This window comes from Ambystoma mexicanum, chromosome 9, assembly GCF_040938575.1.
Source record: "Ambystoma mexicanum isolate Mex_15411 chromosome 9, UKY_AmexF1_1, whole genome shotgun sequence".
Lineage (NCBI taxonomy): Eukaryota > Metazoa > Chordata > Amphibia > Caudata > Ambystomatidae > Ambystoma > Ambystoma mexicanum.
This window is the reverse complement of record NC_090931.1, coordinates 640284560-640299965: the sequence shown is the minus strand read 5'-3', so window position 1 is coordinate 640299965 and position 15406 is coordinate 640284560. Positions and strand designations below refer to the sequence as shown.

The 15406-nt window shown below is 48.6% G+C and overlaps 1 protein-coding gene across 1 annotated transcript in view; it reads right to left on the bottom strand.

Annotated features, from left to right (window-relative positions):
* LOC138488409 (serine racemase-like) overlaps nt 1-15406 on the bottom strand; it is a 227582-nt gene that overhangs the window by 47559 nt on the left and 164617 nt on the right. Inside the window, exons 5-6 of the mRNA XM_069615349.1 lie at nt 10169-10288; nt 9883-9957 (exon numbers count right to left, since the gene is read on the bottom strand). Coding sequence (XP_069471450.1) covers nt 9883-9957; nt 10169-10288 — 195 coding nt within the window. The remainder of the gene's footprint in view (nt 1-9882; nt 9958-10168; nt 10289-15406) is intronic.

Sequence of the window (15406 nt, the reverse complement as noted above, 5' to 3'; positions counted from 1 at the left end):
CACACCCCCCTTCCTTTTAACCCCCTGTCAGGGTGCGCGTCATCTGCCCCTGTTACAACCCCCCCTCCCTTCGCCCCTCCTACCCACGCCCGCCGGAGCACCCCTCTCCTGCAAGCGAGAGAGGGGGATCAGGCTTGCTCACCCTACCTTCGCCATGGTTTGCCCGCGCTCTAGGCCACTGCGCTAGTGAAGTGTGGTTGCTGCACCTTCATGCGGTCGTCTACTAAGTGGTACGTGCTAGAACCCAGCAGTTTCTATTAGGGCCCCCGGATTACTCCTGTGTTGCTAGTGTCGTTTTGCTTCCAAAAACCTGGGTGCTCTGTGCTTGGATGCATAGCCGCAGGAACCTAACTGGGCCGTTGTACACTTTCCCCAACTTGGGATGACAACTGGCTTGCAAGACGTGCCTCACCGCCGCAGGGACCTAAATGAGCCGTTGGACACCTTCCCCAACTAGGGGTGATACTAGATTAAAATTAGCGTATATGAATCATGCCTCCTGTAGCAGCGAGGGAAGGTAAGGGTGGGAGCCCTTAGGAGGTAGAGCAGGGAATGTTAGGTAATGCACCTTACCAATAGCCGATGATGGTCCCTCATTTAGCGATTAACAGCGCACCTACTTAAATTACTTTGTGGCAAACTATTGCCTGTGATATGCAGCTGCACTCCGATCACCATTGGTCCCTCAGCTGGGTTTGTTACCCCTAAAGCCGCCAAGTTTCGTTTGCGGTGGCCCCCCACACCTTCCTCTATAAACAGTGCATCCATAAATCGTCATTGTAATAAACGTTCCAAACAAAGCATCCTCAATCGATGCAAAATCTTCAGATATGCCTGCAGCTATGTTATGCGCAGACCAGCCGGGATCACACGCGTTGCGTCGCCTCGATTGGTGTGCTGCTTCATATATGCCTCCCCTTGGCGATGGTGGGCTTTGTAACCGTGGACCCAACGGCATTGGTTAATACAGACCCCACAGTGCCTCAGTCAGTCAGCCTGGCCATCATTCTACACTCAATACATTGCAACCCCCCCTCCCCCTCGGCAAGAACCAATTATCGTTCCACACTGGTGCCCCGTGATCCTCCTGAAGCCCCGTCCGCTCCCCTTCCTTCTTTGGCCCCTCTGTCGGGATTACCCCGTTTCCCTTCCTAGCCCCCTGCCCTCCCCATCCTGCCTTCCAACGTGACACGGCATGCAGAGCCTGGTATGGCAACCCTTCTTGCCCCCTTTTAAGCATGCCAATACTCGAGTAGCACTGCCCCAATCCTCAACCTCCCCAATGCAGCACACACAACCGACCCACCCCCACCAACAAGTTAAGCATGAGAGGATGCATATTACTAGCTCGACACTACCACCAAAGGAAAACGTCCTTAACAGTATCGACATGTGGCGACTCATAACCGCTCGCACCATCGCCGCTTGAGCGAACAAGTTAGGCCAGGCTCGACAAACCAGTAGCTTTACCCCACCCGCGATACCACCAACCCACCAAACCATTTGCAAGTGCCCCCTTCCGACCCCACCATGGGCAGCATTACATACATTACATAAAAACCACCTCGCCGCCAACCCCAAGCCCAAACCAATGGTGTTACAAAGCTTGGAAACGAGCCCAGCCCCCTCTCCGACTCCCTTGCCGTTAGTGGTAGCAAAATGAATTAAACGCCACCCAGGACCCTGCGGGAACGCACTTATATCCCATGCTATTCCCCTTTTAGTCTGCAAACTAGCGCACGGTTTCGCACCACCCATAGCCAGTATTCACTGTGCGCCCATGCGCAATATCCTAACTCTGACCCACCTTCCAACAACGAAAACACCGTCCGCCAAGTTCAGACATGTGGCGGCCAAAGCACCGCACGCCCCGTAGCCACTTGTGCTCCAACCCCGTCGGCCATGCCTGGGAAACCAATCCACTAACCCCCACAGCCTTTCGTGGACCCCACGTTCCAAACTCCCGCCCCTCCCTCATCATGCACCACGCACCCACATTTGGTGTTTTAATTACATAATAATATTAACAGTGCCCTCCCAGCGCACGGAGCAGTAATGCAATTACCTCCCTGTAAACATTGAATATGCGAACGTTAGTTAACCCTGTACTGCAGCCCCTTTGAACCAGCGCGATCCCAACTGTTAGCGCTGGGGGGAAAATATTTCGATTAACTCGGGGACTCGAACCGGAGCTCCGGAGAAGAAAACCTTATTATTAATACCCTACCTGCGCTAGCAGGCTCAGCCTGTAAATGCGAGCGCTCTATTCGCTGTGCCACCAGACCGGCTCGGGTGGAGCCAACCTTTAAAGGCCTAAGCTCTCGGGCCACAACAAACAACACTACCGAAAGATACAAGCCCTACATGGGCGCGAGACGCTTTGGACGAACCTTGCATTTTTAAACAGAACAAACGCATGGCGCGGCGGCCATTATTACCTCTCCATCGACAAAACATACACGGAGATCGAGCCCCGGCAATTTCCACCCACAATGTATATTTGATAAACGCCTCAAAATTAAAAAGACATATTTAAGGTCCGGCCGAGACTCGAACCTACGTTAGCCGGCTCTGCTTTACTGTAACTGCAAGCGCTCTATCTGCTGCGCCACATGGCCAGCCTGGACTAGAGCCAAAATTCCCTACGCCTTAGCTCTCGGGCCTCAGCAACCTAACAACCAAATGATGCCCGTAAACGGCTACAAAAGCTTTCCCACTTGACTGCCTCATAATAACAACAAGCGCATGCACGGCGGACATGAATACAAACCACACATATACCATCATAGTGTTTGCGCTCATGGGAATCATGGACCGAATAAAGGGGAGGCATATTTCAACATCCGGCCAAAACAGGGGGGCAGGCATATTGTGACGTTTGAAATCAATCATTGTCTCCGGTAGCTACCTTGAACCCGCAGGCTCCCATACTGTAGATGGAAGCGCAACCATTACTCCGATGCAATCCCCCTTGCCCGTTAAGTATCGTACCTGGCCCTCGCGGCGGCCAAAAAGAAACATACAGAAACCAAATATCAGGATAGATGGATAGATCCCTTGCACGAGAACCGGTGCAATCAACCTTCACTACTAACCCGCGTGCGCGAGCACCGCCTCAGAACCTTGGGCCCCCACAAGCTTAGGCCCGACCGTGCGCCCCACCCCCCGCCGTCACAATACAAATTCTTGAGTCTCCCTCGGCCCCTACCTACTGTCTCTCCCTTCTGCCGCCGACCGTCCTTCGAACTGGAAATGCCAAACCCCCGACACAGGAACCACCGGACTGGACACCACTGGACTGGACACCGCAATCCTGAACGACGCTGGAAACCTCCTCGCCTGACACCACAGCAACGCAATTTCAGCTGTTGGTAGGCACGGAAGAGGCCGAACTGGGTTTCCCGGGCTTTTTTATATCGCCCAGACTGCGGCACGCGGGCCCGCGCGCTCGAGTGGCGTCACTGCCCCGCCCCCCCCCGGGGTGGGGGATGCAGACTCCACGCCTCCCCCACCCCCCCACTCGACTCCCCTTCCCGCCGGGCCTCCTGAGGGAATCATCACTAAGGGGGGCCCCCGCCGAGGGGCCCTCTGTTGTAGGGCGCGGGAGCCCGTCGTTCCTTCTGTGCTCCTTGCACACTTTACTTTCACACTGTTTCTTAGCCTGTGCCTCTTTTATGTTTCACTTTCACTGTTTTCTTCCATGTGAAACTTGTACGACTCACTGGTTACTATCACATGCCTCTTGCATGCTTGACCTTTCACTTCCTTCTCCTTCGTGCCACTTGCAGACTTCCTCTTTTATTTCAAACTGTTATCCTTTCATTTCAATTGCTTGTCGCTTTCTGTGCAGCTCGTCTGCTTTCCAACTGTCTTTCTTTCCTGTGCTGTTCACACACTTTCAAACTGTCTTTCTTTTCCGTGCCGCTCACACGCTTTATATCCCTTATCTCCCTTGCCGTCTCACATGCGGTTTCTCAAAGTGCTAGGAACTCACTGTTCGGCACGATGCTGCTTCCAATGTCCGCTTCTCTTTGCGCTGAGGCCAGGGTCTCACCACCTGCCCCTCAGACATTCCTGGGGTCTGGATCCCGCCCAGGAAAACAAGCACTTTGCTTCACACTGCCAACAGGATTCAGCATACCCTCGAGGGTTCGCAATTCCAGCTCCTTGGAGACACGGCTCCCTCGCCACGCTCTGACCCTCACCAAACAATGGGTCAGTGTCTCGGCGTCCCATTCGCCACCGGATACCACTGGGCTTCTCTGCTGCAACGTCCTGGCATTCTGCTCACACAGCTCGTTCCTTTTCTGTAGCAAAACTCCACCTTTTATAACTTTGGTCGGTTTTCAATGTAATGCAGGTGTGAATAGTTGTTGTCATCAGCCTGACTGTGCCTGACCTCATTAAAGGGACATACTGGTAGTGTGCTGCAGTATGCCTCTCTGGTCATCTTCCTCCTCTCAGTACTATAGTTACCTTTACCATAGGTAATCTTCATTACTTCATGACGCCTCTTCCTCATATCAGTATGTGTTTGACATAGGGAGGGGGAAACAGGAATATTCCTGGCTGATAGATAATAGGGTGACTGATAATTGGGAAAGGAGGAATACCATGCCTCCGTACTAGTAGATGTTACATGTGGGGAAAATGAGGGGAGATGTTTTGAAGTAGCCTAAAGAGGTAGTGGGAGTGGCAAGGGTAGATTTTTCATCAGTAGGAAAAGGGGGATACCATGTTTTGGCCGTGGATACCCCACTCCCAATCCCCAAGGACCCTCCATCCAGGTGATCCCCCTTCACTTGTCCACCACCAGGTTCTGGATCCAATAGCTGTGGCCGTCCCCTGGCCACCTAAGAAGGGGATGCAGGAGGAATAGCAGTGAGAATAACCTCAGGTTTCTCACACAAGTCTATGCAGCCAGTCTGATATGGACATCATGGAAATGTTTTGGTTTTCAGCTATTTTTTTAGTTTTCCCTTGCATCAGATAATTGGTCCACCATATAGACGTCTTGAACAGGCGAAAACTACAGGAGTATCTTTTGCTTGAACTTAAACACAGTTACACTTCATGCATTTATTTTTCCTTCTTGCCTCTGTACAAGTCACTAATGAAATGTTGGAATGCTGCTATGGGTTGATTTATTTAAAAAGAAAACACGTCTACATTTACCATTTAGAAAATAACAGTTGTGATAGCTATTTTGGTTTCAATCTGGTGTGCTGTCGACTTCTTTGTGTTGGCACTTGTTGAATTGTTTATTGAATTTATGAGGGAATCAATTTTCCCACGTATGTTTGCCAAAGCTTTACATTTCATTTTGCTTTTTCACTCCTATTGAAAGGGTCCCCTAGGGGTCCCTAACGTCTATGGAAACAAGGCGAGTCCCCACACACGATAGATACGCCAGACACGAGGTTGTATTCCCAAAGCTAGGGTTTATTGCAAAGCAAAAGTCTCAGTTGGCCAACTTGGTCTCATGCCCCGCGACGTGTATCTCTAGAACTCGAGGGACGCAAGAGAGTGAATTACGTACATCAGTTACATATATACAAAATGCATATCAAACAATCAGCTATGACATGTTTAACACCCCCCTTTATTGGGTTTCTTTGAACTTGGTGTGATGATGGACATTTTCGACAACTATGACACCTTCAAACATCTATTCTAGTAACAATTTGCAATTTGTGAGTGCAGAGGCATCTTTCAGTTGTTGAACAGAACACAGCGCTTCTGTTCTTGGAAGCGAGCTACATACGGGGGGGAGAGTTGCATTCCAGACCTTGCTATCTATGAGGTGCTATTTGTGTCCTGGGAGCCGACACGCTCTAACGGGGCTCAGCAAAGGGGGGCCGTAAGAAAAGCATAATTCAAGCCTTTAGCTGTATTATTCTAACATATTCTACCATGTAACGAGACTAGCTGGCAGCTGCGAAATGATTAAATGCCCTGCAGCTCTGCTTCAAGGCTACATTCGGGAGTGAGCCGGGCATTCTTCCTGGCGCTGCCTACGTTGTGTTTCAACAAACTCTTGTTATCCTCACAGCCCTGCGGCCTTGTCCTTTTTACGTGCAGACAACAATGTTTTACAGTCGAGCAGTGTAAGCAGAAAATATACTGCGAAGCAATAAGAACAGAAAGCAATGAGCAATGGTTAGAAAACAAAATGGCGATTCTTGTTACATCAAAATGGCCGTTCATTGGCAAACTCGAAAACCTATATCCTCTCATATCGTGCATGAGACGGTTGGCCCACGCCACCAAAATACGTTTGCGGTCACACAGTAGAGGTATCCATTTTTCTAGACTGACACTATAGTCAAGGTAAAACCTATGAACCATTGACTTGTGTAACCATTATCTTGCGAATGACCTTTGACTTATCTGACCGAGATTTTACGCAACAATTGCTTTGCTTGCCCTTCCCCCTGCCAAATGGAACATTTGGGCCACATTCGTTTTATGGTTTCAACGTAATTAAGTGTGAAAAAAGCTGTTTTTGGACAGAGTCTATTTATTTTCCCCCAGGTTAAAAGGGTACATGCCTTAGACACGTGTACAGCGAAACCGCTGAACCAATTTGTGACAAATAAGAAACAAGGTAAGCACACAGAAGTCCATATGTGAATTCTGGTGGATTGGGAAAAATCTATGCTTTTATTTTATTTATTTTTAAATTGAATGGGGAAGGGGGTGCCCAGGCCCAGTCCAAGGCTCTCAATGGTGCCTTGCAGCTCTAGGGCTTTTCAGAAATTAAAACTGCCATTTTGTCTCCCCAACTGCAATCCATGTCTGTGATAATTCCACATATACATAAAAAGAATGGCTTTCAAAATAATTTTTGGAGGAGGGAAGGTTTGACATCAGGGAGGATGTGGGGAGGGTAAAAGAGGACCAAATGGTGAGTTTCACACTGGAGAGGGCTAGAGAGGCCTTTTCTTTCAGTTCATTTTCATCATTCCTCAGGAATCTCAGGGGATTACTGCTGGTAAAGGGAGCTAATACCACAGAAATCAAAGCGTGCCATGGGAAGAAATAAGGGAACAAATATATTAGGAGATGGTCTGCGGAACCTTTGACAGTAGGGGAGCGATGTGAAGGTCAAAAGGGGTACACAGGTAGAGTTAGGTTAGGAGGAGGCTGGGGAAGACATTTTAATTGTAAGATGTTTTCGTATTACCGAGGCAATATGTTTCTGCAGATTCCCATCCGTTGGGGTGAAGACAAGGATTTCCAATGAGGGTGCACTGCAGACCCTCTCCTTAACCACTTTTGGGGACCATTTCAAGGGATTTGTTGGCGGGGGAGCCCATCTACTGGTGAAAGCCTGGTACCCAGGACTCTACCTGCTGAAATGGCATACGAGCAAGTGTCCCAGGCAACCTTCCTTGCTGACAAGGGCAGAAGACAGACACACCTTTCCTCAGGGACCCAAGTGAAGGACCTCTCAGCACGCCAAGAACCAAATGAAGCTCCCTCTAGCTCAGAATCTCTGCAAAGACCCAATGGAGCTGCCTTCAACACTCTCTCAACTTGAAGCCTCAATGACCTAAAATCCGCTATTACCCAAAATGACCTTTTACAATTGACCTTTTGCACAATTGACCTAATTATAGTGGTCCAAATTGACCTTCTGCACAATTGACCGTTATAATATTTTAGTTACTTCATATATGTATTGGGTTGGTTTTGGATTATAAATAATATAAGGGCATTGGGTGAAGGGTTGCAGGGGGTTTTCGATTGGGTGGGGAGTTGCGGGGGGTTTCCCCCACATATATGGCCTAATCGACCTTTTAAAATAGGTCAATTCTCCTGAGGTCAATTCTCCCGAGGTCAATTGTGAAAAGGTCAATTAGTATACAACCGATTGCTGTCTGGGACAGCTTCTTCGAGCCCCAAGCTGTTGCACATGTCTGACTGCACCACTTTGTTGGATCCAGCTTTATTCGCATTGAGACCCAGCTGAGCCTTAAAGCTCTGCCGGCTCGACCATTGTCTGCCTGTTCCAAGCTTCTTGGAGCCAGGATCTGCTACCGCTTGTAGGATCGCATGACATTGTTGCACCTAGCCAAGCCTGCTCACCAACTCGAACCTAGCACAATGTACTGGAAAGCACCCAGACGAGCAGCTAAACGCTGTCGAGACTCTGAAAGAAGATACGTTATATATAAAAGGTTCCATCTCCCTGGACTTGCTGTATGGGCCCTAATGACATTTAAGACTCTATGTTATGCCCTTAAGACATAGAGGGTTATTTCAGGTTTGTCAGTCCAGGAAATAAGTGCTGGTAATAACATATACCAGCACTTTTCCGGACCGGCAAACTGTAAGTTTTCCGGTAGGGATTGACTAATTTATCTGCAGCCAAGAGCTGGAGTTAATCAGGCCCCCACGGGCAAAAAACAGACAGTATTACCGGCACCAGTACTACTGGTGCCGGTAATGCCGGCAACCCCCCCATGGAGTCTTATGAGCTCTACGGAATGGGGATTTACCTACTATTGCCAGCACCTGTAACATGCCAGTAATACCAGGCTATCAGGCGCCAGTAACGGTAGGTCCATTTGCCGGTATCCTGGCAATAAATCTACGAAGATACCAGCAAATTCGGATGAACTGTATAATCTTGAACTTATTTGACTTTTTTGCAAGACTGGTATTGAAAAACAGGGTGCCTTTTTCTTTCAAAGTCTGCATTCTCTATGCATCTCTTGACAGGGGTGAGTTGTTAGCATTTTAATAGTTTGCCTGTCCTTTTAGTTTACTTAAAAGTCACCTATGTTTTTATAGAGACTTTACTGGACACTTCCTTTACTTTCACAATACTATTGTTGTTTGGATGCTTCTTTGTAAGATCATGCTGAAGAGTATTTCCTGCCCTTGACCCATGTTAGCAAAAGAAGTGAAGGAGAGATACGGGATCAGGATGTGTCTGCATCACCTTTATGATTGGGAGCACTGCAGGTTTAGTAATAGTGTAGGGATGGAAAGAAGTTTAGAAGCAACTACATATCCCTGTACTTCTGCAGGTCAGTAGTTGTTTCATCACACAAGGGTTGTATAGGTGGCACTGATCCTGCCACAGACTAGGCCAAGAGATGGCAAAATGATTCAATTAATAGGTTTTGTGATGAGGTAGGAGTTCAGTGCATGAGGATGCAAAGCTTAACAGGCTGGATAGTGTAGACTTGATGTTCATGGATAATTACACAAATTATATACTGATGATAAAAGTTAAATACTGGAGCTCTTGGTTAACATATAAGGTGGTGGGCAGAAAAACTCTGCATTGGTTGGATTTTTCAGTATACTCGAAGCTTCACCAGCGAAATAGGTTCACAGGGAGGTTAATCGTTGCGGAAGGTTTTTATGTGAGGTTTGACTTTGGGAAATAAAGTGAGGAATGAAGTTAGCCTTGCTTCTGAACGGATAGCCCAGAAAAGGAATCACTGGGACATGAACAGGAAAGAGGTGAGAGGCCCAGAGGGACCAGGAGGTTTACTTGGAAGAAAGGATTGATAATATTTGGAGAGAGAAGACTGATGTTCAAGCAGTGTGGGGGATTTTAAGCCTAATGAGTGGATTTATAATTATTACATGTTAGTTTACGGTTTGTTGGCAAGCAAGCGCGTTGAAGCAAATGCACATCTCAAATATCTTCAAGCAACATTCTTGACAAAAAAGCATTGTCTTTAAGCATGGATGTAATTTTAGGGGGGCAAAGGTGTTTGTCTCGCAGCACAACATTTTGTTCCTCTCATTTGGCAGGGGCCCCTTTCCTTTAGATGGCATGTCCCTCCCAACATTTTCAGCAAAGTTACTCCACTGTCTTTAACCCTTGAATCACATTAGCCAACAGCACCACAGTCTTACCTTAACAACAACTGCAACTCCGGCCAACATTCCTCCTCCACCCACAACCACCACGATTGCATCCAGATCAGGCACCTGATGGACCAAAGAAAGCAATGAAGTGGGGTGGAACCCAAAGCACCCTCAAGCACACAATAGGGGTGAAGACCACAACACCTGCTCTGGGCAAATGACATAAGGCAGGGCGAGACATGTGCACTGTGCTTTAGGAAACATGCCAGAGTTTGACAGGGGGCCTGTGCCACTATATTGTGAACTTAATTTGTGTAGCTAAAGCTCACAGTACCTGCTGCAGCACCTCTAGGCCAATCGTGCCCTGTCCTGCGATCACTGCTTCGTCCCAGCTGGTGTGCACCAGATGTCCACCTGTTTCTTGAACTATTTTAGCAGCCATTTCTGTTCTGTCCTGTGGGGGGAGAGGAGGAGATGAAGACATTTCTGAGCATTTCTTCAGCCATCATTGAGAGACAATTAGCTAAGGGTTTTGGTTTCCTAGACTGTACCCCATCCCCCCCCCACCAGACAGAGAGTTTCAGTTGCACAGGCTCTTAGAGGGGTTACCCACATGCACCGGTCCCCGTTGGGCCTGAGGGTTAGTGAGAAATTCAAACATCAAAGAAAAGGGCAAGACTGTTCGTATGGCACTTATGACAGTGACTCTTGTGGGGAAACTGGCACACAGAGCCAGGCAATGTTGGTAAAACTCTGTTGGATCCACCAATCACAGAGATAATCACAGTTGCCAGGCCCATTAGCAGGTTGGTTAGCCTAGCAAGTAAGCGTTCAGCGCAGAGATCTGTGTGCATCCTGCCATCATATATTGGAAACCCGGCACGGCCGATTCTGCCCCTTCTTCTCTCCAAGTGCGATACCCTGATTGTCATTACATTGCATAATAGTAAGTCAGTTCTTACACTGCTTGGAAGCCGGCTGAGATGTAAATGAAGCACTATAACATAACCTAATATTGTTGTTATTATTAGCTCAACCATAGGAGCTACTCTTCCAGCTCTCAGATCTAGAGTTCACGGGTATCTCCCTGAGGGCTCAGGTTGAGTTGCTGCAGGCAGTTCATTGAATGTGGGGGGAGAGAGGTTATCTGGCTAGGTAGATGTTTTGAGACTGTGGCAAGACTGCAGGCAAACACAGGGGTCGCTGTGAGAGAGGGTAGAAAGAAAGCCAAGAAGCCTTAACACCAGAAAAAGAATGAGGTGAATGTCATGAAGAGGTCGTAGTTTGTCTAAGTGAGCATGTTTTCTAGGGCGAAAGCACCACAGAAATACACATCAATCCCTTGCCGAGTGACAATCTGCTCTGTTTTCTCCACCACCATGTATTGGTCCTGCCCTTGATCGGGCCTTCCGGCACAGGTGAGTGGCAGGATCACCCGGAATCTTCTTCAGGAGGGGGGCCAGGATCTGGGTGCGTGAGTCAGGCCAACGTATTTGGAGGACAGTGGGGCTGGATGAGTGCGGCTGTCATGAACGGTGCCATGCCTCCGGTAGGATCACCGTCGCAGGAAAGGAGACATGCAGCAGGATTGCCTGACTTCTGTATGGAACGCTTGGCGTCGGAGCAGGATTACGCAGCAGGATTGTTCGCTTAGGAAAACGCGGCCGCACAGCTCTGCATTTAGCACCCAGTGGGATCACTGGTGCGATCAAAGGACCGCGCAGCAGGATTGCCGGCGTAAGGAACAGGAGGACGGTGGTGTGCTGTACAAAGCCTAGTCGCCAGTTGTTAGACGGTTCGTCTCAAGGAAAGGATGGAGGCACACCAGCTAAGGATTTAACATGTTTATTTGTGTATAACAGGAAACTTGAACACTTTCCCTGCTCCTCCCTCTAACTCCCATTGTCCCTTGCGCCACTTCCTCTCATGACGTTCCCTCGGGAGGGCTATCTTAAAGAGATAGTCCCCCGCAACAGAGGGTGGGAACAGGGAAGTGACGAATGAGGCGGGAAATAAAGTTGAAGTGATACCACATATCCCGTGTCTGTCTTGTATTTCGAGTGAGGCCTGCGCGCATTGATGTGCCCCTCCTTACCCCCACATTTAGGGGAATGTCACACTGGGGATGAGAAATATCGGATGACCCCGAAAGGGCACAGGGGAGTGTCCCGGTTTGCCGTACCACGGCTGGGGGCCGACAGTGAGGGCCGCATGGACTGCAATGCGCTCCATCTGGATGGTGATCTGCGAGCGGCTGGAAGAGGGAGTGCAGACCAGAGTGCAGGCCGGCCCAAGGCATGGGGTGTGAACACCGACTCACAGCACGCAAGACGCTTGCCAGGGTGAGGCCATGTGGGGGGGGGAAACAGTAGTTTTCACACGCAGTGCAACAAAGCAGGTGCCAGCATTACTGCAGCAACTTCGGAGGTGGCCCGATGATAGAGGGTGCTGGTACGCTCACCTGGTATCCAGAGGGACGCCACCCAGCTGGGTTACACGCTGGTATGCTTCTCAGCTTTGCCCTGATGTGGTCTGCGGGGAAGGTTCTGCCTTGTGGTAGAATTAGGCGTGCTCTCCGTCCTGCCTTCTTTGCAGGGGCGCGTTGTCTTTCTTGGGCGAGTGCGGTCCAGTTACTTCACTGATGCCGGCCCGTTTGATATTGTTCAGGTTGGTCTTATTGCTGTTCTTTAGTTTTGTTGCCATCCTGCATGCCTTTCTTTGTTTAAAATGTCTCTTTTTTTCTCCCTTAGATATTCGGAGCTTCAGCGCGGTGAACTGGCTTGGTTGAGCCCCGCTGGTAAATGATGGCGCATTAAGAGTGCTATGATGCGGTAAGTAAGCGCTATGCGCAGCGCTGCAAAGTCTTGCCTTTGCTAACCTGTGTTTTCATTCCTTGTAGGTCACGGTGTTCTTCACCGCAAGTGGAATGTCCGGAGTGGTGCCAGCCGAGAGGCGACCAGCTTGGTAAGCCTTTTGAGCAGTTCGTAATTTGTAAATGTCTCTACTGCTTTCTTTAATATTGCCTCCATCTTCCTCTTTCAGGTCGTTCTGTCCGGGAGGCATGCAGATTCGAGGAAGCTCTTCTCAGTAGCTGCGAGTGTTTAAAGATGAAGACTGCAGGTAAGATGCTGCTGCTAATTATGTTCCTTTTGTCTCCTTGCAGTTTCTGCTTCTCCGAGGTTCGAGGGAATAGCTGGACATGGTGAGGGTCACGTTGCAAGCTGCAAAGTAACACGAAGCATATTCTGCAGTCAGGGTGTGGTTTATATAGCCCAGGTAAAGTAGTACCAGGGAAAGTAGTTCCAGGCCTGCCACACCCAAAACACTAGACCGCATAGCTTGGTTCTTAGGAACCAAGCTATGTGGATGCCTCCATGTTGGCTGACAATACAATAAAATAGTTCCCAAGTACATTGTTGTTCATGGTGTATGAGCCTGGCGCCATAGGCACCAGGACTGGCCCCATGAGGGCTTTTGAAGAGGATGCCAGTTTCTAGAGGCCCGAATCCTGACTCCACCTGGCCAATGGGTTTGCCAGAGGGCGTTTTGGGTGAGGTTCGTGACAGGTGCATTGAGTTGGAAGAGCATACAAACAAGCTCCTGTATATGGAGCGTGCACAGGCGCGAGAGGGTGCAGAGCCCCACCTGTGAGGGCGGTCCTATGGGAGCATCAAGAAAAGTGACACAGGTTGTGTACGTACACAAGAGAGACTGAAACAAGGCCCAGTGGCACATGATGTACAAGGACCTGTACAACTAACAAGACGCCCGCTCACAACCTCACAGAGCTGGAGGGATAATCAGGCAAAGGACCTGACAAAGAGAGCTACAATAGAAGCAAAGGCAGGGACAAATGTCGGATGAGGACATACCGGCGACGGTTTCAGCATGCCCATCAGGGATGTTCCAAATGGCACAAGGATACGCACTACCATGGCAGTGCCCACAGCATTCGATCTTACTGACACCAGCAATATGGGACCACAATGGATTCACTGGATTAAGTATACATAGAAGCCAGGGCCTCCTTGATGATGAGCAAAAGAAGAACATGTTGATGTTGGCAGTAGGCATGGCTGTACATGACACACTATATGAGCTGGTGGATAAGGAGAAGGATACTTTTCAAGAGATACAAGAGGCATTATCAACGTATTTTGCGTCCCACACCAACGTAGATTATGAAAGACACGTTTTTCTTACCACTAAGCATGACAAAGGAGAGATATTGGAACATTTTTCAATGTGATTTCGAATACACATTAAACACTGCACATGCCATAGATATTCAAATAAGGAAGCATTGCGGTCTCGAGTAATATCAGGGTGCAAGTCCCCAGAGTTCAGAAAAAAACTGTTGCAGAAACAAGGAATCTTTGAATGAGTTTCTGGCGATGGCGCAGACAGAATCAGCCATAGCGCAGGAAGTGCTCAACATCAACAAGGTCAAAATTATACTGGAAGCAGGAGAACAGGACACCATCAAGAAACTGAGGCCAGCTCATGGTGACCGTACCAAACAAGGGGCAAGACATGTTTCCGTGAGTGTACCTTCCAAGCTATGGGTCAGAAGTGTGCAGCATGTGGAGGACATTACCATTTCAGAGCGGTATGCAGAAATGCAGCTATAATGGCACTGCACAACATGTCGCCAACAGGCGTTTAATGAAATACAGGTCGTACGACTACAGTAAACACCGGCAGCCTGAAGGGGAAGGTACTAAATACTAGTCAAAGTGAAGCTATCGATCCCCTGGCAGGAAAAGCGCACATCAGACAAAAAGAAGGAGTGTAAGATAAATGGAGGCCAGAGCGTAATCGGGGAGTGGCTCATCTTCCTCCTCTCAGGATACATGTGGACATTGGGAAATGATATAACCAAGGAAAACAGCCCAATGCTAGTGCTTCAGGTCAACAACACGCCAATGGAATTCCTGATTGACAGACACTACCGTAAATGTACTGAGTGAAAAGGTGTACCGAAAACTGTCTCATCCACAAAAACGACAGGCTTCTACAGTGGACATATATACCGATGGGTTGAACACCCATTTACCCAGCAAAGGAATGTTTTCAGCAGTGTGTACACACAAATCACACTCAGCACAAATTCAATTGCATCTGCCCACCACTGAGACAAACAGTGGGTGCATACAGAGTTTTAAGATGGCTATACACATGGGGTTGGTGCACATTTTATACCACATCATGGCACACAAGTACATTGTACAAGATGGCAATGTGGAGAAGGCTTTTCCAAGGTTATTTAAAGGGCTTGGTAAGGTATGAAACTGCAAAGTACATCTGCACATAGATCAGTCTGTCAGACCAGTGACACAACACGACAGGGGAATACTTCTCAACATTCAGAAACAAATAGAGGAAGGAATATGCCTCTGCTGGATCAAATCATCATTGAGCCAGCAACAGGACCCACTCCATGGGTTTCCCTGATAGTACCCGTTACAAATAAATCGATGGATGGGTCCACAAGACTCTGTGTGGACATGCGACGACTAAATGAAGACATCCAACGGGAAAGACACAAAGCACCCTGAATTACAGACACGAT